Here is a 26936-nt window from a genome sequence, read left to right as displayed (position 1 = left end):
ATGCAGAAGTAGTGGGATCCAGCTGTGTTGTTTGTCCACACTAGTCTGTTGCTAATCACATCTCATAATGTTGTTGAATCTAATCTGATTTGATTACAATGACTTAGTCCTCCTGTGAAGGAGAAATTCCTCAAAACATACAAGCATTGTAAGCTGCATATTTGATCATTGGTTGAAAAGTATTTTTTCTTGGGGCTCCTAAGTGGGTCAGTTGGTTAGACATCCAATTCTTGATTTCAGTTCAGGTCATGATCTCACAGATTGTGCGATTGGACCCTGTGTCGGGCTCTATGCTGACAGCGCAGAGCCTGCTTGGGATTCTCTCTTTCCCTGCCCCTCCCCTGTGCTCTTTCTCTGAATAAACACTTAAAAAGAAAAGAAAGGGGCATCTGGGTGGTTCAGTTGGTTAAGCGTCTGACTTTGGCTCAGGTCCTGATCTCGCAGTTAATAAATTCAAGCCCTACATCAGGCTCTATGCTAACAATGATGACCCTGGAGCCTGCTTTGGATTCTGTGTCTCCCTCTCTCTGCCCGTCCCTCTCTCTCAAAAATAAAAGACAAAAAAATTTTTTTAAAAAAAAGAAAAATATTTTTTCTCTTTGATTTTGCTCTTCCTATGTAAATCACCAAAGACTATTGAGTAAATGAAAGTCTGATAATACTGCTCTAGTGTGTTACTATTTTGGATAGTAATGGAACTTCTTTTTTATTAAATTTTTAAATTCCAATATAGTTAATATACAGTGCTATGTTAGCTTCAGGCATACAAAATGGTGATTCAACAATTCTATACGTTACTCAGTGCTCATCATGATAAGCATACTTGTAACAGGGCTTTTTAAGTTGCCTTGAATAGTTTTGAGACTCAAAACTTTTACTGTATTAACTTTCTCTTCTGTTCCCGTATCAGGGGTTTGTACCCTAGAATCTGCAGATTGGTCCTCCCTGATGGATGGAATTCAGAGAGTCTGTGAACTTGGCTAAAGAAAAAAATTACACCTTTTCATTAACTTCTAAGTAAAATTTAGATTTATTTCAACTATGAGTGCAGGCAACTATAGCTACAACTAAGCTGTAGTAGTTTTAGTAGTGCCTGGTGACAGTCACCAATAGAAATCACATGTTTTCATATCATAATGTGATTGTAGCCATCTTAAAATTGTTTAAACTTATAATTACTTCAAAATTACTGTGGTTATTAGACCTACTAGATTTTATCTAATTTGTTAATTTTGAAAAGACATATCAATTAAAAAGTATATATCAATTAAAAATATTTTGACAATTATACATTTGACAATTATACGTTTGTATTTTATGCATTTTAAAACCTCATTCTAACAAGAATAATGACAGTTTTTACCAAACTGTCAAAGGAATCTGTCAAAGGCACCAAAGAGCCTAAGGACTCCTGTTTATATTCTTTTTTTTTTTTTTTTTTTTTTTTTTTTTTTTAATTTTTTTTTCAACGTTTTTTATTTATTTTTGGGACAGAGAGAGACAGAGCATGAACGGGGGAGGGGCAGAGAGAGAGGGAGACACAGAATCGGAAACAGGCTCCAGGCTCCGAGCCATCAGCCCAGAGCCTGACGCGGGGCTCGAACTCACGGACCGCGAGATCGTGACCTGGCTGAAGTCGGACGCTTAACCGACTGCGCCACCCAGGCGCCCCTATATTCTTGTATGTGTATTCTGATAGAAGAGTAGTTAGCCAGAACCTGTGATGGAATATACAATACAAATCATGATGTCACAGGTTTATGTAAATTATTTGGCCATTGACTTCTGTGTACTAAATCATCATAAATTTTGACCTCATAAATGGTAGGGAACAAAATACTTGTGTTTGCTAAGGGCTAGTAAGATGATTTCCACAAATATGGGCAGAATAATTTTCCTTTGTATTCAGGAAGTATATGTTTATATAACTTAAAATTAATACATCCGAAATGGTTTTTTTGTTTTTAAATTTAAAAAAAAAAAGTTTTTAAGTAAACTCTAGGCCCAATATGGGGCTTGAACTCATGACCCTGAGACCAAGAATCACACACTCCATGGACTGAGCCAGGCAGGTACACCCAAAATTGTGTTTTAAATGCCGTAGTTAGGGGCACCTGGGTGGCTCAGTTGGTTAAGTGTCCTGACTCTTGATCTAAGCTCAGGTCTTGTTATCAGCCCGCAATGGGCTCTGCATTGGGCTTGGAGCTTACTTAAAAAATACACCATAAGGTAAATGGAATAGGGGGTGTCTTCATTGACTTGGAGTTTTCTTGCCCTCTTTTGGATATATCAGCAAAGGTGCTTCAAATTGCTTCAGATCTTAACTTCACAAGCTCGCTCTATTAGATGTAGGGTTTTTTATTTTGCTCAACTAAGTGAACCCCTAAAGAGGTCAGTGGAAGTCAGGTTTGAAATACCTGCTCTGTAGATTAGAAATACACGTCCTTACTTCAGTCTGTTGTGGTTGTGTAATGATGTTGTATGTATTTACTTTGTTACTTGGAAAACTACCTGATGGAGTTAGTAGAGGGAAAAAGAATGGTTGAACAATTACTGTGGTTTCTAGGAAAATAAAACATTAATTTGAAAGTTGTATATTTTTAGTAAAGGAACTTAATAATTATCTTTTTATAATTTATTTTGAGAGAGAGAGAGAGAGAGCGCGCGCGCGCACAGACCGGGGAGGGGCATAGAGAGAGGGAGAGAAATTCCCAAGCAGGCTCTGCACTCTCAGCACAGATCCTGACACTGGGCTTGATCTCACAAACTGTGAGATCACAACCTGAGCCCAAATCAGGAGTCAGACGCCCAATCTGACTGAGCCACTGAGGTGCCCCAGAACTGATAATTATCTTAAAGACAATATAATCTAAGATTTATAATGTCAGCAATTAAAAAGACTATTTCAGTTTAATTGTAGTATGCTGTTTGCTACATCTTTACTGTCTATGAATATCTTCTAAAAAAGCTTTGCAAATACACATTTGAGAATGGTGGGTAATGATTTAATTCCAAACAATACTCAAATTTAATACTTTCGTGTGGTTTGTTATTGATGAAACAAACAAAACAAAACAACTTAGTTTTTTGAGATAATGAGGGTCAAAGTTTGAACTTAATGAAGTTCAAACTCATTCAGGGCATGTTTATTAAATAGTGACTATGTGTACAAGAAATTACTAGAAAGGGATGAAAGAATATATAGTTTAAAGTGTGCTTTGAGGAGTACCTCAAACTGTGGCTCAGTTGTGGCTCAGTCAGTTGAGCATCCGACTCTTCATTTCAGCTCACGTCATGATCTCACAGTTTCGTGAGTTCAGGCCCCCTCTGGAATCTGTGCTGTTGGCTCAGAACCTGCTTGGGATCCTCTCTCTCTCCCTCTCTCTCTGCCCCTCCTCCACTCATGCTCTCTCAAAAATAAATGGATAAACTTTAAAAAAATAAAATGTGGTTTGAGAACATTCAGAATGAAAATAAAGCTTTGAAATGAAATGTTACTATGTTACTCTGTTGTTTTTAGTCCTCGAAACTTAAGATATTTTTATGTGAAAGTAAGTATAGTGTTAATTATTTCTGCCAGTGAATAGTTCAAATCTGCTTTTTGCAAGAAAAGGAAAAGGTTTCTTTGTTTATCTTTTAATGAATTGTAATCCACTTATATTCCCCATTAGGCTTCAGAATACTGGGAGTGAAATAGATTCTAGCAGAAATATCACCTATTGTATTCAAATACTCATTTATATTCAAAGTAATATAAATGACACAACACCGACAACATATCTATTTGTAATTTTAGTCTAGTACATTTTTTTTCAAATTCTGAAACAAGGTAGGTCTTACACTAATAAATTGAAATGGCTCACCTTAGATACTGATTGGGTGAATATATTTTTGGATTGCTGAAGAAAAACAACATATTCAGGTATTCCAGAGTATAATCTGGAATTCTGCCAAACAGAACATGCTGTTGAAGGATATAGTCTCCAACTTCCCCTTCTTTGCTACTATTCACACTCTTTGTTTTATATAATGTGAAATGGGTCTGTATTTGGAAACTCTTGCCCAAGCAAGAAACAAATTAGCATGTGAAAGGGAACAGGACTTGGCCTCAGCATAGAATATAGCCAATTTTTCAGTGTGAGAAACAGGCAAAAATGAAGCATTAAAGAAGGCCAAGATCTGCTGGTGTAGTAATAACTCAGAAAGTGAGACTGATTAGATCTTTTTGTTGTTGGTGTTATTAAGTTTATTTATTTATTTTGAAAGAGAGAGCATGGATAGGGGAGGGTTAGAGAGAGGGAAAGAGAATCCCAAGCAGGCTGTGCACTGGTCAGTGTGGAGCCCGACATGGGGCTTGAACCCACAAACTGTGAGATCATGACCAGGGCTGAAATCAAGAGTCAGACGCTTAACCAACTGAGCCCCTTAGCACCCCTGATCAGCTAAGTTCTATGTGCCAAAAGTTGTATTCAGTAATTTTTTTTCTTTATGTAAAAACAAACAAAAAACCTTTTCTGCCTCTTTGTAGAGGACACTAGGTCCAGAAAGCATAACATGACATCACTGGGGAGTTTTTCCTTTTTCATATTTTTCTCTGCTTCTCAAAAACTGGGGAAATCAGAGTCTTTGAAGTTCACCTAATGCTAACTTTTGGGGGCAGGAGGAGGTTAAATTTTTAAAAGTGGGAAGAATAGCCTCTGTCCTTAATTCATGATCTAAAAGCACACACCTAAACTAATTAGGGAAATAATTACTTACAAAGAAAGAAAGAGACATATAGTTTAGTATCTTAGAGTTTTCAGAATGCTACCCAAGAAGCACTAAGATATCATGGAGGAAATTCACTTATGTGACATGGTGTATTCAGAAAAGCAGTAAGGATATTGGTGGGCTAGAGTAGATTTTTAGTATTAGATGAAATTAGAATTATAGAAATCGTCAGTGAAAATTAATTTCATTTTTACAAGTTACTAAATGCTTTTATCACCTCAATATGTGAATATGGAACAAAATGATACTATCTTTTTGCCTTTGTTTCTGATTTGGCCTTTAAGACTAAGGTGTCCTAAAACCATGGTGCCTCTTGATGGCCTGTTGTCCTTTTCTCCCTGGGGAGTCATACAGTTGATTTTCTTTCTTCTTTTTAATGTTTGTTTATTTTTGAGAGAGCGCAAATGGGGGAGGGGCAGAGAGAGAGAAGGACAGAGGATCTGAAACAGGCTCTGCACTGACAGGCTGACAGCAGCAAGCCTGATGTGAGGCTTGAACTCATGAACCGAACCGTGAGATCATGACCTGAGCTCAAGTTGGACGCTCATCCAACAGAGCCACCCAGGTGCCCCCAGCTCACATTCTCTTTCCTTCTTTGCTCTTCCACAACTGAGATTGCCTGAAGCATGATTTCATCATGAATTATAAATACATACTTTCAGAGTCCCTCACTTTTCCTTCCTCTACTTCCAACTCTTACACAGTAGCATCACCAGAATATCTCTTCCTTTTCCCTTTCCTTCTTTCCTCTCTGGTTTATGAGACAAAAAAGCCTCAATCTTTGTTAATAAGTGTGAGAAGTGCTAATGATATAACAGTGTCAAGGAAAAGGGAAACTTGTAAGTATACATTTTAATCATGACTGATGTAATAAAGAATTGGTTCTACTAACTTCTCTTAAAGCTTTGAAATATCCATAGAAGTTATTACTAATTTCTGGACACCCTTATCTGCTTCCTTATCCCCACAAGTGAGTCCCAGTATTAAAGAGAACTAAACTAACTTGATCTCATGGGTTTTGTCTTAGTTAATTATACTGTTGTTTTCTAATCTGTATTACAGACCTACATAACTTCAGCTTCTCTGAATGTGACTTTCTCTATGGTATGACTTTGAGGGGTAGCCTAGGTGGCTAACCACAGCGAAGTGGGAAAGTTCTCTAAAGTTAGGGATTTGCAGTGAAAAGTAAAAATGAGTTTGCCACTTTGTTTGACTAGGTGTCCCCAACTTTCGTTCAGGAACCTTAATGCTGAGCCCTAAGTAACTACCCCAGGCCTGTTATATTGAAGAGTTACCTATTTTTTAATTCATCTGATGTTAAACAATCCATGAACTTTAAATACAGAAAAAAATGAAGATGTTGGTTATTGTCTTAAAACAAACCTTACCATAAAGTAGAAGAAATAATACCATTGATCTGGATACATATTCAGAGATGTTTCTGGTAGTGAATGGAAAAAGCGTATAAAGCAGCATAAAACACAATCCCATGTTTATATCACATATATGGTTATGCATGCTATCCTAGAAAGAAATTTAAGAAAATTCTCATCAAAATGTAGAATAACTGATACAAGGATGATAGAATGGCAGAGATATTTTATTTTCAATTAATATATGTATACCCTAGGGGCGCCAGGGTGGCTCATTTGGTTAAGCGTCCGACTTCAGCTCAGGTCATGATCTCACGGCTCTTGAGTTCAAGCCCCACATCAGGCTCTGTGCTAACAACCCAGAGCCTGGAGCCTGCTTCGGGTTCTGTGTCTTCCTCTCTCTCTGCCCCTCCCCCACTCATGCTCTGTCTCTGAAAAGTAAACATTAAAAACTGTACGTGTGTATATCCTCTAATTTTTCTATAATGAGTATGTATAACTTGTCATCTTTTAAAACTTTGCTACTTTGTGTTTTTTATTATAAAGTAATATATGTTCATTGGAACAAGTCAAACAACACAGTTATCGTAGGAGGATTATTATCTACTCCTCACAACCTCCAACCAATATAAAGTTTCAGATGCATTTATTTGAACATATTTATTGAATTCACTTAATTTACCTTTTTTCCCCCTTTCTTCCCTGTAATCTAAACTCCATGAGGCAGGGACCATGTCTGTTTAGTTCACAGCTTTTGCTGCAAGCACTCAAATTTTATTAAATGAATGGCAAAAAAGTTTGATGTATATCCTGATACAATTTTAAAATGATTATACAGTTCTATTATGTGTAGCTTTAAAAATCTGAATTGCAGGGGCACCTGCGTGGCTCAGTTGGTTGAGCATATGACTCTTGATTTTGGCTCAGGTCATGATCTCACAGTTGATGGAATTGAGCCTGGCTTCAGGCTTTGCGCTGACAGTGTGGAGCCTGCTTGGGATTCTCTCTCTCTCCCTCTCTCTCTGTTCCTCGCCTACGCACTCTTTCTCTCTCTCCCCCTCTTGCAAAATAAGTAAACTTAAAATTTTTTTTAAAAATCTGAGTTACAAAAACATTCATGAAATTTAGGACATTGATAGCTGATCGTCTTTGGGTCTCATGACTGTAAAATCCTGCCTTTGTATGAACATCCTGCCTTTATTGTTAACAAGGTATGCCCCTTTCTTTATTGCACTAATGAAAACTAACACTTGTTTTTGGGATCATAGTGTTCATAAAGAAAGTTACACCACAGTTTGTGTTTGGGTAGTAGAAAGGAAAGGTGAAATGGCCAAGAAATGCAGTGTGTCACTTAGGAAGTTGTTATATAGAAGAATAAAAGAATCTGCTACTATAAGACTTAATTTTTTTAAGTTTTTTTTTTTTTAAGTTTATTTATTTTTGAGAGAGAGAGTGTATGAGTAGGGGTGAGTGAGAGAGAGAGAGGGAGACAGAGAGGGAGAGAGAGAGAATCCCAGACAAGCTCCTCACTGTCAGTGCAGAGCTGGAAGTAGGGCTTGAACTCAAACTGTGAGATCATGACTAGAGCTGAAATAAACAGTTGGATGCTTAACCAGCTGATCCACCCAGGAGCCCCTATTTTAATTCTAGTCGTTAACATACAGTGTTATATTAGTTTTAAGTGTGCAGTATAGAAATTCCAACACTTTCATACATCACCCTATGCTCATCACCACAAGTGCATTCCTCGGTCCCCATCACCTATGTAACCCATTCTCCCACCCATCTCCCCTCTGGTAACCATCAGTTTGTTCTCTGTTTCTTTGTCTCTCTCTTACTTTTTAACCCTTGTTTGTTTTGTTTGTTAAACAAACCTATGAGTGAAATCATATGCTATTTGTTTTTCTCTGACTTCTTTCACTAAGCATTATACTCTCTAGCTCCATTGCAAATGGGAAATTTTCATTCTTTTTTATGGCTGAATAATATTCCATTGTATATATATGCCACCTCTTCTTAATCCGTTCATTGACTGATGGGACACTTGGTTCCGTGTCTTAGCTGTTGTAAGTAATGCCATAGTGAACGAAGGGGGTGTATGTATCCCTTTGAATTAGTGTTCTTATATTTTTTAGGTAAATACCTAGTAGTGTAATTGCTGGATCAAAAGACAGTCCTATTTTTAACTTTTTAAGGGACCTCCATACTGTTTTCCACAGTGGCTGCACCAGTTTCCATTCCTACCAACAGTGCCAGAGGGTTCTTTTTTCTCCACATTCTCACCAACACCTGTTGTTTCTAGTGTTGCTGATTTTAGCCATTCTGACAGGTATGAGCATTTTCCTGATGATGAGTGATGTTGAACATCTTTGCATGTGTCTGGATATCTTCTTTGGAGAAATGTCTGTTCATGTCTTCTGCCCATTTTTAATTGGATTGTTTTTTGGGTGTTTTGAGTTTTATAAGTTTTTGAGTTCATAAGTTTATAAGTTTTTTGTATATTTTGGATACTAACCCTTTATTGGTTATATCATTTTTTAATGTCTTCTCCCATTCTGTAGATTGCCTTTTAGTTTTGTTGATGGTTTCTTTCATTATGCAGAAACTTTTTTTTGATAGTAGCAGTAATTTATTTTGGCTTTGTTTCCCTTACATCAGAGACCTATCTAGAAAGAAGTTGTTATGGCTAATGTCAAAGAAGTTATTGCCTATTTTCTAGGTTTTATGGTTTCAGGTCTCACATTTAGGTCTTTAATCCATTTTGAATTTATTTTTGTGTATAATGTAAGAAAGTGGTCCAGTTTCATTCTTCTGCATGTAGCTGTCCAGTTTTCCCAACACCATTTGTTGGAGAGACTATGTTTTTGCCATTGGATATTCTTTCCTGCTTTGTTGAAGATTATTTGACCATGTAATTATGGGTTTGTTTCTGGGTTTTCATTCTCTTTCATTGATCTTACATGTCTATATTTGTGCCAATACCATACTGTTTTGATTACTGCAGCTTTGTGATATAACTTGAAATCTGGAATTCTGATGCCTTCACTTTGCTTTTCTTTTTCAAAATTGCTTTGGCTATTTGTGGTTTCATACAAATTTTCAGATTGTTCTACTTCTGTGAAAAATGCTATTGGTATTTTGATAGGGATTGCATTAAATGTATAGATTGCTTTGGGTAGTATAGACTTTTTAACAATATTCTTTCAATCCGTGAATATCTTTCCATTTCTTTTTTTTTTTTTTAAGTTTAGTTTGAGAGAGAGAGAGAGAGAGAGTGCACACGTATGCGTGTAGGAGGAGGAGCAGAGAAAGAGGGGGAGAGAGAGAATCCCAAGCAGGCTGCTCACTGACAGCACCCATCTTTCCATTTCTTTGTGTTGTAAGACTATTACTTTTCATCCCGGATAGTATTCAATAGCTAATGGGCTTCACTTTTTTTTTCTTTTTGAAATACTAATTCACTAGGAGCAATGTTAAACTGGAGATTTATGTTTTTCATGCTGTGGCCCCTTAGATGAAGTCCTCTTAGTTTTAGAATTGGGAGCCATAACCCTAGTAGTACAAGATGCTAAGTTGGGTCTTACTGTTTTATTCTGTTGTCATGTTTTGCTATTTGTCAGCTGGAGTAGAAATAGTTGCTAGTTTCTTGATACCTTTTTATAATAAACATTTTAAAAATTTCACAATTTTTCATGGAAGTTTTGAGTTTCACATTAAATTATTAAAGGGAGAAAGGCACCTGGGTGGCGCTTGTCAGTGAAGCATCGACTCTTGATCTTGGTTCAAGTCATTACCTCACAGTTGGTGAGTTCGAGCCCCACATCAGGCTCTCGCTGATGGCATGGAGCTTGCATGGGATTCTGTCTCTCCTGCTCTCTGCCCCTCCCCCACTTGTGCGTGTGCACACTCTCTCTCTCTGTCTCTCACAAAATAATTTTTTTTTAATTATTAAAGGGAGAAATATTTTTATTGGCATTAGTTTGATTATGCTAATAGTTGGCAAATGAGACTTTAAAAGTAAGTGGAGATTTCTCTTTTTTATTTTGAAAACTCTTGTTCTCAGTATAAACTGCATATTAATTGGGGCATCTGGGTGGCTCAGTCAGTTGAGTGTCTGACTCTTGATTTCAGCTCAGGTCATGATCTCACAGTTTTGTGAGTCTGAGCCCACTGTTAGGCTCTGTTCTGACAGTAAGGAACCTACTTGAGATTCTTCCTTTCTTTCTGCCCTTCCCTGTCTCACAGTCTCTTAGTCTCTCTCAAAATAAATAAACCCATCTATTCTGTGGGTCTACAAGTAGATTACTTTTGAAAGAAATTGCACTGGTATGGAGAGAAGAGAGAAATAAAATACTAAAATTAACCCTCAACAGGGAAACCAGAACCCAGATTCAGAGTTTCTACACATTACAGGGACCATACTTCCTCCCCCATCCACTTGCATAAAATTATGCTTATTTGGGTGAATAGATGCCAGAAATCATTTTCTTACAAGGAGAATTGAGAGTGGTATAATTCAGATTGCGTATGACATTAACTGAGATTAACAAAAGCAGATTAAATAAGTAAATATGTATACATACACACGTAAACACACAGATGTTCATATATGTATATTCACTACCTTTAAGTTTGCATATTTGTTCATTTGCAGATATGATCAGTTTCACCCGTTCTCTGTGGTACTTACAGAACTTTAATCCTCTCTTTTAAAACAGCTACAAGAAATTAGGATTGACATTTAAAAATTTGGGTTGCTATAGCAACTTCATAGGGCTATTGTAGAGCATTAAACAAAGTCAAGATAAATTAATTTGAAGTGCATCAGTGTAGGCCCATTCAAGCAGATATAAGCAAAAATTGATTTTCACTCACTATTAATATTAAAGTCTTGGGCATTTTGTAGTTTCTTATGGAATTTAGTTGAAGTTGGAAATAGCCAAAATATACCATGTTTGTTATTCATTGAGTTACTTACCTGGCTTTGTTCATGGTACAGCAAAAGTAGTTCTAACTGTTGCTATATAGATATATTGATATAAAAGGTGATATATTGAGTGCCAGGAAGCCCTGTAGGAAAACTTAAGCCCATTTCACAAAACAAGCCAGGAATATTTACGATGCCTGTCATTCAGTGGTGGCACTAAATTCCATTCTCTGGAAACCTTTCTCAGTGGTGAGTCTTTATGTCCCCATGTCTCTATGTTATTGACAAATATTTATTTCTGCCTTTTCAAAAAATTTTAGCCTTGTGGCTTTGCTCAGCTGAGCATATGGTAGCTGACTAGTATTTAAAGAAGATCCTTCATGGAAAGATAGAAAAGTGTTATGCTTGAACAATCTGTACATAAGACCACAGTGGACAAAGAGGTGGCAGAAAGGCTGGAAATTAAGGGTATATTGGTTGTTTATGTTGGAGAAACTCTTGCCCCTTGACTTCTGACCCCCCCCCCCTTTCAGTCTTATTTAGGTGGTGAAAGGGCCCTTAGATCCTACATACACTCTCCATTTCATCACATGTCCTTTGGCACATGATACATTTACTTAAAACAGCAGCCCTTTTCTAGATCACAGTAGAAATGAGGACAGTTACAAATGTTAGGTTTCATCTGTTTCATGGTGCTCAGCCTCCTGACAAGTATGTATTGTGTGAGCTTTCTGTTGGGAAAAACTTAGAAAAAATTCCCCAGTTTGGGTAGAAAATACTCTCCAAGACTACATATGGTATTTGAGACTAAATATTTTAAGGGATTGACAGGGAATACCTAGTAAGACAAAGAACTCTTAAAGGAAGCATTACATTTTTTTCTTTTGACTGACTAAAAAATAGCAAAGATTTGACATACTTACTCAAAGTTGTTTTAAAATTATTTGTTTGTTTGTTTAGTGAGAGAGGGAGTGAGAGTGCTCTAAAGGCAGGGGCAGAGAGAGAATCCCAGGCAGGCTCTGAGCTGTCAGTGCAGAGCCCAGCGTGGGGCTTGATCTCATGAACCTCAAGATCATGACCTGAGCCAAAATCAGGAGTTGGATGCTTAACCGACTGAGCCACCCAGGCATGCTCCCAGTTACTTATTAAGCGAGAGGTTATATACATACTTATAATTGTATCAAATTATAAAATACATGTGTATAGTTTAAATAGATTTACAACTTACAATGAAAAATAGAAAAATAGTACATTCTGTACCATCTCCTACCATTCTCTCAAAGTGTGGTTTATGGGCCCCCCCAAGGGCCCCCTCAAGACTCAGGGTTGGAATTTGCACATTGTAACTAATCACTAAGAAATGATAAATGATAATTTATCAAGTTTTGGTGTAGGATCAATGTAGAATATCCACAATTATCTGAATAGGCTGCTAAAATACTCCCTTGTCCAATTACGTATCTGCTTAAGGTGGCTTTAGACCAAAAACTTATGAGATCTGTTGTATTAAAAAAGAAATATATCTTATATTTATTGGTAGGATAGTCTGAGCATGTAAATAATAAAAAATCTGGAAGTTATTAGTAATTAAAATATTGATATTTTTAGAGATTATTAATATGAGCTAAATAAAAGCATAATCTAGAGTTAATTTTCATATATTAAGAAGGACAGACCCAAAATCTTTAAGCAACTGTTCATTTCTCTTCAAGAATAGTGTATTTAGCGGTGCCTGAGTGGCTCAGTTGGTTGAGTGTCTTGACTCTTGTCTTGGCTCAGGTCATGATCTTACACTGGTGAAATCCTGAGCTGCGTCAGGCTCTGTGTGGACACTGTTGAACCTCCTCGGGGTTCTTTCTATCCCTCTCTCAAAATAAATAAATAAACTTAAGGGGGAAAAAAAGGTGGTGTATTTAACTTCTTACAATGCGAGTTGGATTTACCCTCAAGTGATAAGTTGGAAGTTTGCAGAGCCAGGTTTATATTTTTCTAGGTTCTTTATATTCCGTTTGATCAAAATCATGCATTTCATAACTATTGAGTATTTGGCTAGCCAACAATAGTATAGTTATGGTTCTGCTTTCACTGGTGCTTTATGTTTGTTTTTTTACTGTTCTTGCTTTCTTCACAATCATTTGTTTCTTTCTGTTCAGTTTCAAGTGGAAAAGAGGGTAAAAAGATGAGGCTTCCTAGACCTTGAATCTTGGGATTTACCTTGGGGTGGGTGGTTCTGTAAGCTATGAAACTGGACTAGTGCCAGTAGTAATGAGTAGTAATTTAGCTACTTTAGCAGTAATAGCTTTAGTAAATCAGCCTTCTGGATTTTCCATGTGAATGTTTCTATGTAAATTCGAAACCTTAAACTAGTCTACACTTAGTAACAATTTATTTTAAAATTATTGATTTTAGATACTTTCTGCCTCTTTTAAGTTCACAAACTGGCCATTGTCATTTTAAAAAAATGGCTTTGTTTTCAACGTTGATCTCAAAAGTGTAGGAAACATAATGAGTAGTACTATTTGCAAGGGCTTTTGTAACTCTTGTGGAGTGGGGGCAGAGCACAGGGGGTATGGAGAAAATTTTCAGCTTTCCAGATGAGTTTACTTGCACAATTCCTGAGAGTCATGAAAAAAGGAAATAAATCAGAAGACAATTAGAAGAGAAATTAGGCGATTGTTGCACTACAGTCATTGCCAAGAAGTTAAGGTTGTTTCTCATTGTCCTTTACAAGGCAAAGGGATGAAGAACTTTCTCGTCACCATATCACTTTTTTTAAATCTCTCCATCATTTTCAGGGAACTGCTAGAGAGTCATAAAATAATAGCTAGCTGATAGGAAGGCTACTGTGCACACTGTAAGGATTAAAATCTTAAACTTTAATCCCTTTTAGCCTCTAGACTTGGGCACTCTTTCTCAGCAGGGCTCTGAATACTGTGCAAGGGACCCTGTTCTCATAATTTACTTTTTGTATGAACCCTTATGCTTATAGCTGAGATATGGTCAGTTTAAAAGGAACTAATATATTTAATTTTTTTATTTTTAAAGGAAGTACTATATTTAAATAATGACATTACACAATTTTTTACTAGGTGCCATCAGAATTTTTAAGTTAATAAGGAGAGCCATTTGTTAGATAGTAGCAGAATTATGTTGAATCTGTATCTGGTTTTTTGAAGTGTTTTCACAGTTTGTATACTCTAATTTTTTAGACTTCTTGTTAACTTCTGAATCTTTTTTTTTTTTAAGTTTCTTGAAGTTTTAAATTTTTGACACTGTGGAATAAGGTATTTTTAACTTGATGAGGCAAGTCTTAGTGACTAAAAATTGTAACTGCTTTAACTAACCGGGACAAATCATAGCTGGCAGCTAAGCTAAAAGTTTAATCACGTCCAGCACGTATTAGCTTTTCGAGTCAGAGCTTGATGCATTAAATAGCTTTGCCATCTGCATGGATGTCTATGTGTGTAAACAATCTGGGGTGAACTAATCTTTTTAGTGGTTCTTTGAAAAATTTCATGTGCTTTTCTCTTTTTTCATACTTAAGTGAGGGAAAAACTCATGAAACTAATGTTTGGAGCAGTTCTGTTTAATATAATTTTAGAATCAAGACTGTTTCCTTTAGCAGAACTGAGCTGTTAAATAACTTTTTATTATATTTATTCCAATAGAAATTTTAGGAAGCTTCAATTTGTAAATATTTTTATCCCACCTGAATCATAGGTAAATGCCCTAGGACAAAGATCTTTAATCTTTAAACTGGGTTATATTTTTAAGGGAATTATTCTTCAGATTTTCAGATTCAGATGTACTCTAAACTAAAAATCATGTCTCCTGAAAATGGATGCCTGAAGTTTTCTCCTTTCCTTTTTCAGTTTGTTTTATCTAAAAGCCCTTAACCCCACTATGAAAGAAAAGTATATCTTTGACTTATCCTAATTCTTACTGTGGCTCATTGCCCCAGACTATCAAAGTCTCTGGAATCCCCAAACAAAAGAAAATTGCAGAATGCATTGTCCCAGAGAGTCTTATGACAGAAATCCAAAGAGGGGTTAGGTGAGAAATATTGGAGGAGGCAGGACTTTATTCCTTCTGGACGACAAACTCCTTTCCTCTCTGTTTTTTAAGTTAGATTTTAAAAATGAAATAGTTACCACAGGATGTGGGTCAATACATTTATTTCAATTAAAATGAGGTATGACTTTGACAGAAATCTGTTTTCTTGACTGGTTTAAAAATGGACTGGCCAGTTAGATTATATGGTATTTTCTATAAATTGGGCTAAATATTTAGTGCCAAAATTTTGAAATCTATTTGAAGTGCATAGAATACAACATATAATATGCCAGAAATTATATTCTATGTAACCTAAGCTTAATAATAAACTTTAGATGTAAAATTAATATACAAGGCAGTAGGTCATTTTCTATATGCACAAAACCCTGCATATAGAGGTTACACAGCTTTATTCACAACTGCCAAAACTTGGAACCAAGATTCTGTCAGTAAGTGAACAAACTGGTACCTGCCGATAATGGAATATTATTATATAGCACTAAAAAGAAATGTGCTATGAAAAGACCTAGAGGAAACTTAAATGTTTATTACTAAGTGAAAGAAGCCAGTCTGAAAAGTCTGCATACTGTATGATTCCAACTATATGGAATTCTGGAAAAGACAGAACTATGGAGACAATAAAAAGATCAGTGGTTCCCAGGGGTTAAAGAGGAGAGAGGGATGAATAGAGGGAGCACAAAAGATTTTTAGAGCCATGAAAGTACTTATTATGTACTATAATGATGGATACATATCATTATAAATTTGTCCAGACATAGAATGTACAACACCAAGAGTGAACCTTAAGGCAAACTATAGAGTCAAGTAATGATGTGTCATATAATGATGTGCACACTGAGTAAAACTGAAGACTACAGTTCCAAGGAAAAGAATATTACTTTAGAATGTTGACACTGTTCTCACATAGAGAACAAGCTATGGATCCTCGGATAGGTGAAGTACCTGAAATCCAGAGAAGCCAGCAATTCTTGCTGTGCAAACAATATTCTTAGAGAAGGGAGAATTATGCATCAGATTAGGACCTATCTGCAACTCTAGTGAGGTTGTGAATAACTCTTGGAGATGTCCTCCAATACTGTCTAAACCTCTTCTATAAGGGAAATGGGACAGTATGTTCTTCATTTCCCTGGGCACTTCACCTTTTCATTAGCCCTGTTTGTTTCACCAGTGAACAAGAATAGGTTGGGAATTATATTGTGGCATAATTTCACCCATCCTGATGAATTAACCAAGGGAAACTCCTGATAAGAACAAATTTACAATTGTGGTGGCCTCCCGTCTATATCTGATCCTCTCAATCTTGGCTAGTTCCAATGCCAGGAGGATATGGAGGAGATGCCCTTGCCTAGCATTCTTGAATCACTTCTCCCAGATAATTTTGAAGGAGCACTACTAAGTATGGCCCACAGATCAGTGCTGGTCTGTTGTATATTGCTAGTCCATGATGAGATAAATACAAATACTGACAGTAAGTAAGCATTTAGAAATTTTTATAACAGTTTTTCATTTTTTTATATACCCATTTCGTGTATGTCTGTATATAATAGTATCAATGTACACTTTTTATAAAGACACTGGTATGGAGATATGTGTGTGTATACGTATATAGTTTTACATAATTTAGATTTTACATAAATCATACTGCGTATGTCTAAGGTATATTTTGGAAATGGTGTTTAGCATCCATTACATCCTCTTTTCTAGTGTACATTAATATATTGCATAGGCTTTAAAGCTAAACTACATTTCTCAGGTTCCCTTGCAACTATATTTCTGAATTTGATTTAAATTCTGCCAGTCATATAGATCATCTGACATTTGTAAGGCAAAATTAGAACAGAGGTCTCTATGTCTACTCATTGGCTTTGAGATTTTGAGAAGCAGAGCACATGAGATCCATCTTGATGATGTCATAGGAGGTACATATTGTTCTTGAGCTAACGGCAGATATTAACAGCCTTTGTGCCGACTTCCTGATTTTGATGATAACGTGATTTTTGGCAGCTTCTTATTTTGCTGGCTTCCTAATTATGGCAATAGTGATATGATTATGGGGTCAGCAGCTTTCTGGTTATAGAAGGAGGAGCAACTCTCTTGGGAGCCTGAGTAGTGCTTTGGAAAGCTTCAGAGATCCAAAGGAACAAATTTTGGAGTCTAGGGCTCACCAAGAGTAAGAGCTCTGGTAAATCCTGTTCTTTTTGGTTGGGATCCTAAAGGGCTGTGCCATAGGAGTAAGGGTGTATTTGAGATAAACCAGTCCTCAAAGGAACTGCAACGTGATTTCAGATCATCTGGATGAACAAAACATCTTGGTCCTTGAAACATTCTTAAAGAGATTCTGGGTTTATATAGCCTTAGGTAAATGAAAATCATCTCTGGAGGAAGATAATATCCAAGCCTCAAATTCTCAGTACGGATGGAAGTGTACTAAGGGTGGAAAACACAGAAGAAAAAGAGAGTAGATACCTTGAGAAGGTTCAGTCCACATCCAATTGGAGTCTCAGGGAGTGGAAGGAGGGGAAAAGGGAAGAACAAATATTTGAAGACATGGTGGCTGAGAGTTTTTCAGAATCAGTGAGAATTCTGTTTTGTCAGTGTGATTATCTCCAGATTATGTAATCTATATTTTCTTGGTGGTTTTTTGTTTTGTTTTTTTTTTTTTCTTTATCTGGTTGAGTTTCCTCAAACTGTAGGTTCATATTCATCGAAGCTGGAATAGGTATAGGCATTAACTCTTGAAAATTGCTTCTTCCCCATTCTTTCCATTGTCTTCTTCCAAATCTCCATTAGATGTATGCACATCTTCCCATTCTAAAGTCTATTTTTCTAAATTTTTCACAGATCGAGAAGAAAGCTCTCCCTTAATTGACTTTTCTTCAAACCTGTCGTCAGGTTCATGGTCTCTCTAGCTATGTTCAGTCTGCTGGTTAACCTGTTATGAATTTCATTGTGTACACTTTTTATTTCTAGAAGTTCTGTTTCAAGTCAACTACTCTTTTAATAGTCTTTAATGTGTTGCTTTTATTTAGTGTTCTTAATTTCTTATTTCATGCTTTTAATCATTTCAAATATACCATTGTCTTTAGTTCTTATGTCTAATCCAGCTATATTGAGTTGGCTTTACTTCACTCATGGTTAATTGGTTCTTGAGTGTTTTGAAATTTTAGATCATCAGCTTATGTTTGGCAGGGCTTTGTCTGTGGGAAATCTTACTGGCAAAGTCAAACATATCTCTGGAAGAACAACAGAAATTTCCCACAGACATTGCCCTGCCAACCATAAGCTCACCCAGGCCTGTAGTTGTGAATTCTCAGAAGAGAGCACTATCTCCTCTTCCTTGTCTTCTTCCTTTTCCTCTTCTTACTTGTTAAAAAAAAATTTTTTTTTAAGGTTTATTCATTTTTCAGAGACAGAGCATGAGCAGGGGAGGGGCAGAGGGAGAGGGAGACACAGAATCTGAAACAGGCTCCAGGCTCTGAGCTGTCAGCACAAAGCTGGATGCGGGGCTCAAACCCATGAACCATCAGATCATGACCTGAGCTGAAGTCGGACACTTAACTGACTGAGCCACTCAGGCGCCCCTCCTCTTATTTTTAACCACCAGATGGCCAAGAGAGAAAATTTGCTTGCCATCATCTTTTGCTTTTGTATTGTCTCCATGTGCCACTAAACAGATTTTATCTGCCTTGGCACTGCCTTTGAACAATTTTTTTAAATCAATTTTATGTACATACAATAAAATTAGCCAGTTTTAAATATACAATTTGATGAGTAACTACTGCCAAATCATAAGAGTATTTACATATCCCTGAAAAGTTCTTACATGCCCCTTTGCAGTCAGTCTCTTCTCTTCACTCCCTGATAAGTTTTCTATTATTAGAATTTGGCCTTTCTAGAACTTGATATAAATGTGACCATATAGAATATAGTTTTAGGTCTAGTCCTTTTTCACTTAGAACATTTTTACAATTCACCCATGTTCTTGTTTGCATCAGTAGTTCTGTTTATTGCAGAGTAGTATTCCATTTTATGGCTATCTCATGATTTGTTTTTCCATTCACTTGTTGATGGATATTTGGATTGTTTTCAGTTTTGAGCTATTATGAATAAAGCTATTAGAGAATTCTCATAAAAGTCTTTATGAAGATGTATGTTTTCATTTCTTGGATAATGCCTAGGGATGTAATGGCTGGATCATATGTTTGTGTAACTTTTTAAGGAATTGCCAAAATGTTTTCCAACCTGGCTGTACCATTTTGCTTTACCACCCGCAACAGAGGGTTCCATTTGCTTCATATCCTCACCAACTCTTGGTATTATCAGTCTTAATTTTAGTCATTCTAGTAGATACATATTAGTATCTCTCTCTTTTTTTTTAATGTTTATTTTTGAGAGAGAGAGAGAGAAACGGAGATAGAGCACGAGCAGGGGAGGGGCAGAGAGAGGGAGACAGAATCTGAAGCAGGCTCCAGGCTCTTAGCTGTCAGCACAGAGCCCAATGTGGGGCTTGAACCTGTGAACTAACTGCAAGATCATGACCTGAGCCAAAGTCGGATGCTTAACCGACTGAGCCACCCAGGTGCCCCTATATTAGTATCTCTTCATTATAGTTCGCATTTCACAAGTGACTAATAATTTTGATCATTTTTTCATGTACTTCTTGGTTATTCATGTATATTGATAAATTACCCAAATCTTTTGTCCATTTTTATTTGAGTTTCTTGTCTTTTACTACGGAGCCATACAAGATCTTTTTATAAAAGATTTGGGGGGCGCCTGGGTGGCGCAGTCGGTTAAGCGTCCGACTTCAGCCAGGTCACGATCTCGCGGTCCGTGAGTTCGAGCCCCGCGTCAGGCTCTGGGCTGATGGCTCGGAGCCTGGAGCCTGTTTCCGATTCTGTGTCTCCCTCTCTCTCTGCCCCTCCCCCGTTCATGCTCTGTCTCTCTCTGTCCCAAAAATAAATAAAAAATGTTGAAAAAAAAAAATTAAAAAAAAAAAAAAAAAGATTTGGACATGTCTTTTGTTGGATATATTTTATATATATTTTCTCCCAACCTGTAGCTTGAAATCCAATTTAGATACTTTTTAATAAATGTGTTACATGCTTTTAGAAATATTTGCCTAATTTAAATATTGAGTCTTTCAAACCATGAGGATGGGTTATCTTTTGTATTTTTATTTATTTTTTTTTTTTTAATTTCTTAATATCTCATAGTTTTTGGTGTATACATCTTGTACATTATTAGATGTATTCCTATTCAGTAGTTTTCTGATGCTGTTGTAAATGTTATTTTTTTTACTTGAAAATTCTGATTGCTGGTTTATAAAAAGATGATTTCTGTTTATTAATCTTGTATCCTGAAACCTAAATTTATTTTTAGTTCTAGTACCTTTTTCTTAATATTCTTTAGCATTGCCTATATGGACAATTATGTCCTTTGTGAATAAAGACAACCTATGTCCTTGCTTTTAGGGAAGCTTCCACTATGGGCTACTTTTTTCCTATCCTGCAACATTCATTTCTTAAATCCTATTTGAAGTGTTCAGGTGGATTGGAAGAAACAGTGTTTTGAGGAATGTCCATACTGTTTTCCACAGTGGCTGCACCAGTTTGCATTCCCACCTACAGTGCAAGAGGGTTCCCTTTCCTCTACATCCTCGCCAACACCTGTTGTTTCTTGTGTTGTTAATTTTAGCCATTCTGACTGGTGTGAGGTGATATCTCATCATGGTTTTGATTTGTATCTCCCTGATGATGAGTGATATTGAGCATCTTTTCATGTGTCTGTTAGCCATCTGGATGACTTCTTTGGAAAAGTGTTTATTCATGTCTTTTCATTTCTTAACTGAGTTTTTTTGGGGGGAGTGTTGAATTTGATAAGTTATTTATAGATTTTGGATACTAACCCTTAGTCAGATAAGTCATTTGCAAATGTCTTCTCCCATTCCGTAGGCTGCCTTTTAGTTTTGTTGATTGTTTCCTTTCACTAGTATCTTCTTATTCATAATTTAACAGGAAGTTGCATTTTCTTTTTTTTTTTTTTTTTAAGTTTATTTATTTATTTTGAGAGAGAGCATGTGGGCAAGGGAGGGGCAGATGGAGGTGGGGGGGAGAGAGGGAGAAGAGAGAGAGAAAGAGAGAGAGAGAGAGAGAGAGAGAGAGAGAGAGAGAAATCCCAAGCAGGCTCCACGCTGTCAGCACGGAGCCTAGTGCAGGGCTTGATCCCACAAACCATGAGATCATGATCTCAACTGAAACCAAAAGTCAGACGCTTAACCAACTGAGCCACCCAGGCACCCCAAAAGTTGCATTTTCTAACCATACTATTCATTAGTACTAGGTCACTTCAAGAAAAGGGGACAATTTTTAATTTGAAGTATCATCTTTTGACATCATAGTTCAATTTGTGGATTTAACGATACTTGACTGAGCTATTGTTTAGGGGCTTTTCTTGTCATATAATGGAAAAAAAATATCTTGAGTCAAAGCAATTAGATAAATAAAAAGAAACTTTTCTGAGATAATTTTCCAGCCCATTAAATGAAATTCTTGTGTGTTCAGAATGATCTATTTTGCAAATTGCTATGTATCTGGTGACTTGGGTACCCACTTCCTAATATTCTGTCAGCATATAAGAGAAAGTAAAAAGAAAGTAGTATTGAAGAATACATTTTGGGAAAGGGGAAAACTTATAAAAGTCTGTTTTAAAACTTGAAACTTGTGTGTGGCATGTGTTACGTGGATTTTGCATGCAGATAAATCAAATGAGGCATTTAGTTATTCACAATAATTTGAGGAATTATATTAACTTCTAAAACAAGTAGGCTTACTTGAAATACAAAGGCTATATTTATTGAACAGGGTTTATTTCCGTTATGGTTCCTTAAATGGTAAGGAGCTGTTTTCCTACTAAAAACTATGGGCAATACCATGGCTCTAAGACTCTTTTTCTGATAATGCCCTTAGAAGATAATCTCTATTGGAAAAGTAATATTGAAAAACAATTCAGTTACTTGAGAGCTGGCCATAAAGTGTGCAAGTGCCTTGCTGGTGGGAGTGCTTTATTGTTGACATGGTATTTTAATTTTATATTTTTCAGATATTTGGATTTGAACTGCATTTTGGAATTCATCTACATATAAAATGCCACCAGCAATTGGAGGTCCAGTTGGATATACTCCCCCAGATGGAGGCTGGGGGTGGGCGGTAGTAGTTGGAGCCTTCATTTCCATCGGCTTCTCTTATGCGTTTCCCAAATCCATTACTGTGTTCTTCAAAGAAATTGAAGGTATCTTCAATGCCACCACCAGTGAAGTGTCCTGGATATCTTCAATCATGTTGGCTGTCATGTATGGTGGAGGTAAGAACCCCCAAGGCCTGCTGTTTTATTCATATTTTTCATTCTTGTTAACCATGACAACTCTTGCTCTGTTTGTTCCCCTGTAGTATTCTGAAACAGAAATGAGAAACTGTGAGGAGCTGTGATTTGGTCTAACTCCTAATCATTGAGCTTTAAAAAGCGCTCAGAAAAATGACATGTGCACAACTGGTTTTTCTTCTTGCTCTCTGCTAGATTCTTGAGATGTAAACATGAAGGTTTTTCTTAAATTGATGTTGGGAGAATTGAAATAAATCAGGCTCACCTGAATAGTAGCATGGTTCAAAGTCTCAGACAAAATCTTTTCATGGCATTAGCATTAAAGAACTGAATAAAATCTTCCCCTTGTTCCTTGTGATGTCATTTGTCCTAAAAGCATTTCAGGGGCACCTGAGTGGCTCAGTCGGTTAAGCATCCGACTTTGGCTCAGGTCGTGGTCTCACAGTTTGTGGGTTTGAGCCCCGCATCGGGCTCTGTGCTGACAGCTCAGAGCCTGGAGCCTGCTTCAGATTCTGTGTCTCCCTCTCTCTCTGCTGCCTTCCCGCTCGCACTGTGTCTCTCTCTCTCAAAAATAAGTAAACGTTAAAAGAATTTTTTAAAAAGCATTTCAGCTTTGCCTTAAACTTAAGTTTTAGCTTAAGTTTCATCACTTTTTCCTTTCTGTTTTCCTTGACATGTTGTAAAGGAGATACAGAGAGTAAGTTGCTTACTTAACATCATTTAAAATAGTTTGTTTTCACCTTGGAACATCAAATCACAATGTAACGTGTAGAAGTCAAAACCTTCCATAATACTTAAAATGTATAGTTGCTTAGTGAGAGATTCTAAAGCCAAGTGTATTTATTTACTGAGATTGACAGTGTCTCATGGTGCTTATTTAGCCAAGCTTTCACCTCTGTTAATACTATTTTTTGGTGGCAGTTTAGTACCTTAGCTTATTTTCACATGTAGCTCCTTAATAGCCAGCCAATATAAAGATTCTATACTTCAACTGTAAAACTTTAGCCTTCGGCTTCTAACCTGGTGGCAGATTGAACCAATATTAAGCACTAGGCACATATTTCACCCTAGGCTGGGTCTTGTTTGTTTGTTTTTTTCTCTCCACCCCACCTCCTCTAGGCTAGGTCTTGTGAGTGACAGAGAACACTTGATCCTGATTCCTGCCTTTGGGGAGTTCATAATCCAACTGAGACAATAACATAAACTTCTGAAACAGTAAATAGTTGAAGTCCTAATTTAATTAAGTATATAATTTCATGCACAGAAAAAACAGGTAACCTAGTGGCCTTACAGAGAGGTGAATTGGGTGACTTGGAACAGGAGTGGGAAGGCTTCTTTTTTCACTGCGTATCTTTTTATGCCTTTTGAATTTTGAAGGTATGCCTGTTTTGTTTAAGTACTTTTAAGAGAGCCTAAGTGCTATATTGTAGTAGTTATTTTCTTTTTATAAATTCAGAGAAACCAAAAGGGACTTTGGACATTATTTAGATTGTAAGAGCCAGTAGTTTTAGAGGCTTTGAACTCCATGTGCCTGGATTTTCAAATCAGGTTTTGACTATGATGGCTTGAAGGAATTTTTGGCATAAGTATTATCCAGAAGTACTCCAGGTGTGTGTTCAATGTGTGTTGAGCTGAGGATGAACCAGAGGTTCACATGTTGCAGTTTGGAGCTGTCACAGAGCTTGAGAGCCACTTGTATTTTGCATCAAAAGTAAGTGATGTCAGTTGTGCTAATTGCACATGACACTTTCTTCTGGGAAAACAGTTCCTTCTTTGTCCTCACCCAGAGATAACTAGCACATTTTCTCTGAATTCGTGTTATAATAGGCCTATGAACTGTACCCCTCTCTATTTTTAATGATAGCTAATTGGGGCCATCCTTCCTGAAATAACTCTGAAAGACAAATTGCCTATTGAGAGCCTGTGGTGGAATTTTTCCTAAATGGGTTATTTTGTTTTGATTGGCTCCTCAGTGGTATATCCCCTAAGAATTATCATCAGTTTTTAAACTGCCATAATTCTGTAACTTCTGTATTTGGGCCACACCCTCAACGCTAATATGTTTTGACCTATGAGTGGTTTAGTGGGCTTTTTTAATGCTTTGGTTCAGAGATACATACTGATGCTTGTTAGAGCATAAGTGTATTTTTAAGGGAGGAAATCTTAGTTGCCTACTCCTGATTTATTTACTTGAGTTTTTTTTTTTTTTAAACATGAAAGTGTAAATTTGCATATTTTCAGTTTCACACTAACGTCATTTTGACATCCCTACTTTAATATTGTGGGCTTTACAGTATTAACTTCTAATTCACAGAATCAACGATGTGGCAGTTATTTTGATCTTTGTAATTCTGACTATACAGAATGTATATGGAAATTTATATGGAATTTATATGGAAATATTTCATGAATATTCTTCCAGTATTTAATTATTTTATCTTTTTTTATGTTTATTTTTTGACAGAGAGAGAGAGCGCAAGCCAGGGAGGGGCAGAGAAAGAGGGAGAGAGAATCCAAGGAAGGCTCTGTACTGTCAGTGCATAGCCCGATGCAGGTTCAGTTTCATGAACTGTGAGACCATGACCTGAGGCAAAATCAGGAGTTGGACATTTAGCTAACTGACTGAGTCACCCAGGCGCCCCTTTAATTATTTCATCTTACATAAGCTATAAATTCAAATTATTTCCAAACCAGCCGTGGTCTGATATTTTCATGAAGTGACTTAGAAGGTCAATGAAAAATTTTTATACAAATTCAAGCTGAGCCTGAAGTCTCTCCTAGCAGCCATTTCTGGAACCAGCCCCTGAGATAGACTTAGTGAGTACTCTGAAACACTAGGATGTCAAAAGGTTTGATTCCTTCTTGCATACATACCATAATTTGAATTTGGATTCCCTGGGGTCAGAGCCTGACCTTTTAATTGTATCATCCTGCAACTTTGAGTATAGTACTACAATATAAGTAACTGCAGAATTTTCCATAGTGTTTATGGAAATAGAATATGTCAACATATAACCAGTAGTATATTCTGAATACATACACTGTATATTTGTTTTAAAAAGCAGACTGTCTTCTAGGGAGCTAATTATAGAATGAACAGAAGAAGGTCAGAATTTACTGTGCTAATAGAAGAAAAACATGATTTATATGACTTCTGCTTTGTAGCTTAGTTCCACACACATAGAGTGCATGTAATAGGGAGAAACGGGCTGGATTTGAAACTTGGTTTTCAGTAGCTTTGTGACTTTGCAGTGTTCAAACAGCAGATCATTTCCTTGTGTCCCCTTCCCTACTGATGCATTGCAGTGATCCTTTCTGTTCGCAGTCATCTACCTTTTCCAGGCAGACGAGGTACAGTGTCAGGTAAACAAAGGTGTCGTTCCCACAAGTCCATATCCATGAAGTAGAGACATAAGTATTCTTATACATAAATGAAATTCAATGAATGTCATTCAGTGTAATTAGAAATACTGTTAGTCTACTTAAGAATTGTGTTACAGCTTTTAAAACATTGGTTTGGATAAGATAAGACTTTCTTATAATTAACATTTAAAAGTTTGGTAAAAGGACTTACAGATTATACCTATTTGTAGCAAGTAAGGAGAGGCCATTTGATATTCATATTTGAAAACTGATAAATACAACAAATCTTTTTCTTCCTGATCCTTATGATACTTCAAATTTTATTTGGTTCCTTCTCTCATGTTCAAGAAAAGCTGATATTTTGGTATTCATCTGTTTAGCAGAGGAAATTTAATCAGATTTTCTTTTGTTTTTAATCTGATTTTCTCAGAATAACACTCTATTTTCTATCTTCTTGAGTTGTTAGACCCAAGATATTTTGACCATTATTTGACTTAATCTCCCACAAGCTTTTTTCCCCACAGTATTGTTACCATGAAACAGTAATATAGGCAAGGAGCCAAGTTAACTCTGAAAGAAAGACTCAATTCAGTACCTGAGACATGTAGGTAAAACTGAGAACAGTTTTTTTTGTTTTAAAGTTAGATTTCCTAATTGAAAAATTACTTAAACTTGGAAAAAATATTGGTCATTTTCATTTTTTTCTTTTTTAAAAATATGACACAAACTGCATTTATGATAATGTATAAATAATACTCTAAAATCATCTCATCATGTCAGAGTGCCTGTCCAAAAAATGAAAATGGAGCAAACTTATTAAATACATTGATCATATCCTAGATATGACAACAAGCCTACAAACATCCATTACCAAGGTGTTTTCAGCCAGTTCTGCCTTATAAGAAGAAGACCGAGGAGAGACAAGAGCCCTTTTATATTTTAGCAAAATTCTGTCCAACATTTATAGATGTAGAAGGCACACAGTGATGATTTTTAGCATCTTTATTTCTAATACACTTTGACTATGAAATAATTATAGAAAGCAATAT

General features: G+C 36.4%; 1 protein-coding gene across 5 annotated transcripts in view; it reads left to right on the top strand.

Moving 5' to 3' along the window:
* SLC16A1 (solute carrier family 16 member 1) overlaps positions 1 to 26936 on the top strand; it is a 49892-nt gene that overhangs the window by 10267 nt on the left and 12689 nt on the right. For all 5 annotated transcript variants that reach the window (XR_006206580.1, XR_006206579.1, XM_042953475.1 and 2 more), the window contains exon 2: positions 22246 to 22506. Coding sequence is in view for 3 of the 5 variants with exons in the window: in XM_042953475.1 (XP_042809409.1) it covers positions 22290 to 22506 (217 nt within the window). In the remaining 2 variants the exon portion in view is untranslated. The remainder of the gene's footprint in view (positions 1 to 22245; positions 22507 to 26936) is intronic.

Source organism: Panthera leo, chromosome C1 (genome assembly GCF_018350215.1).
Source record: "Panthera leo isolate Ple1 chromosome C1, P.leo_Ple1_pat1.1, whole genome shotgun sequence".
Classification (NCBI taxonomy): domain Eukaryota; kingdom Metazoa; phylum Chordata; class Mammalia; order Carnivora; family Felidae; genus Panthera; species Panthera leo.
The sequence above is the reverse complement of the archived record's forward strand: the minus strand, read 5'-3'. Positions and strand labels throughout refer to the sequence as shown.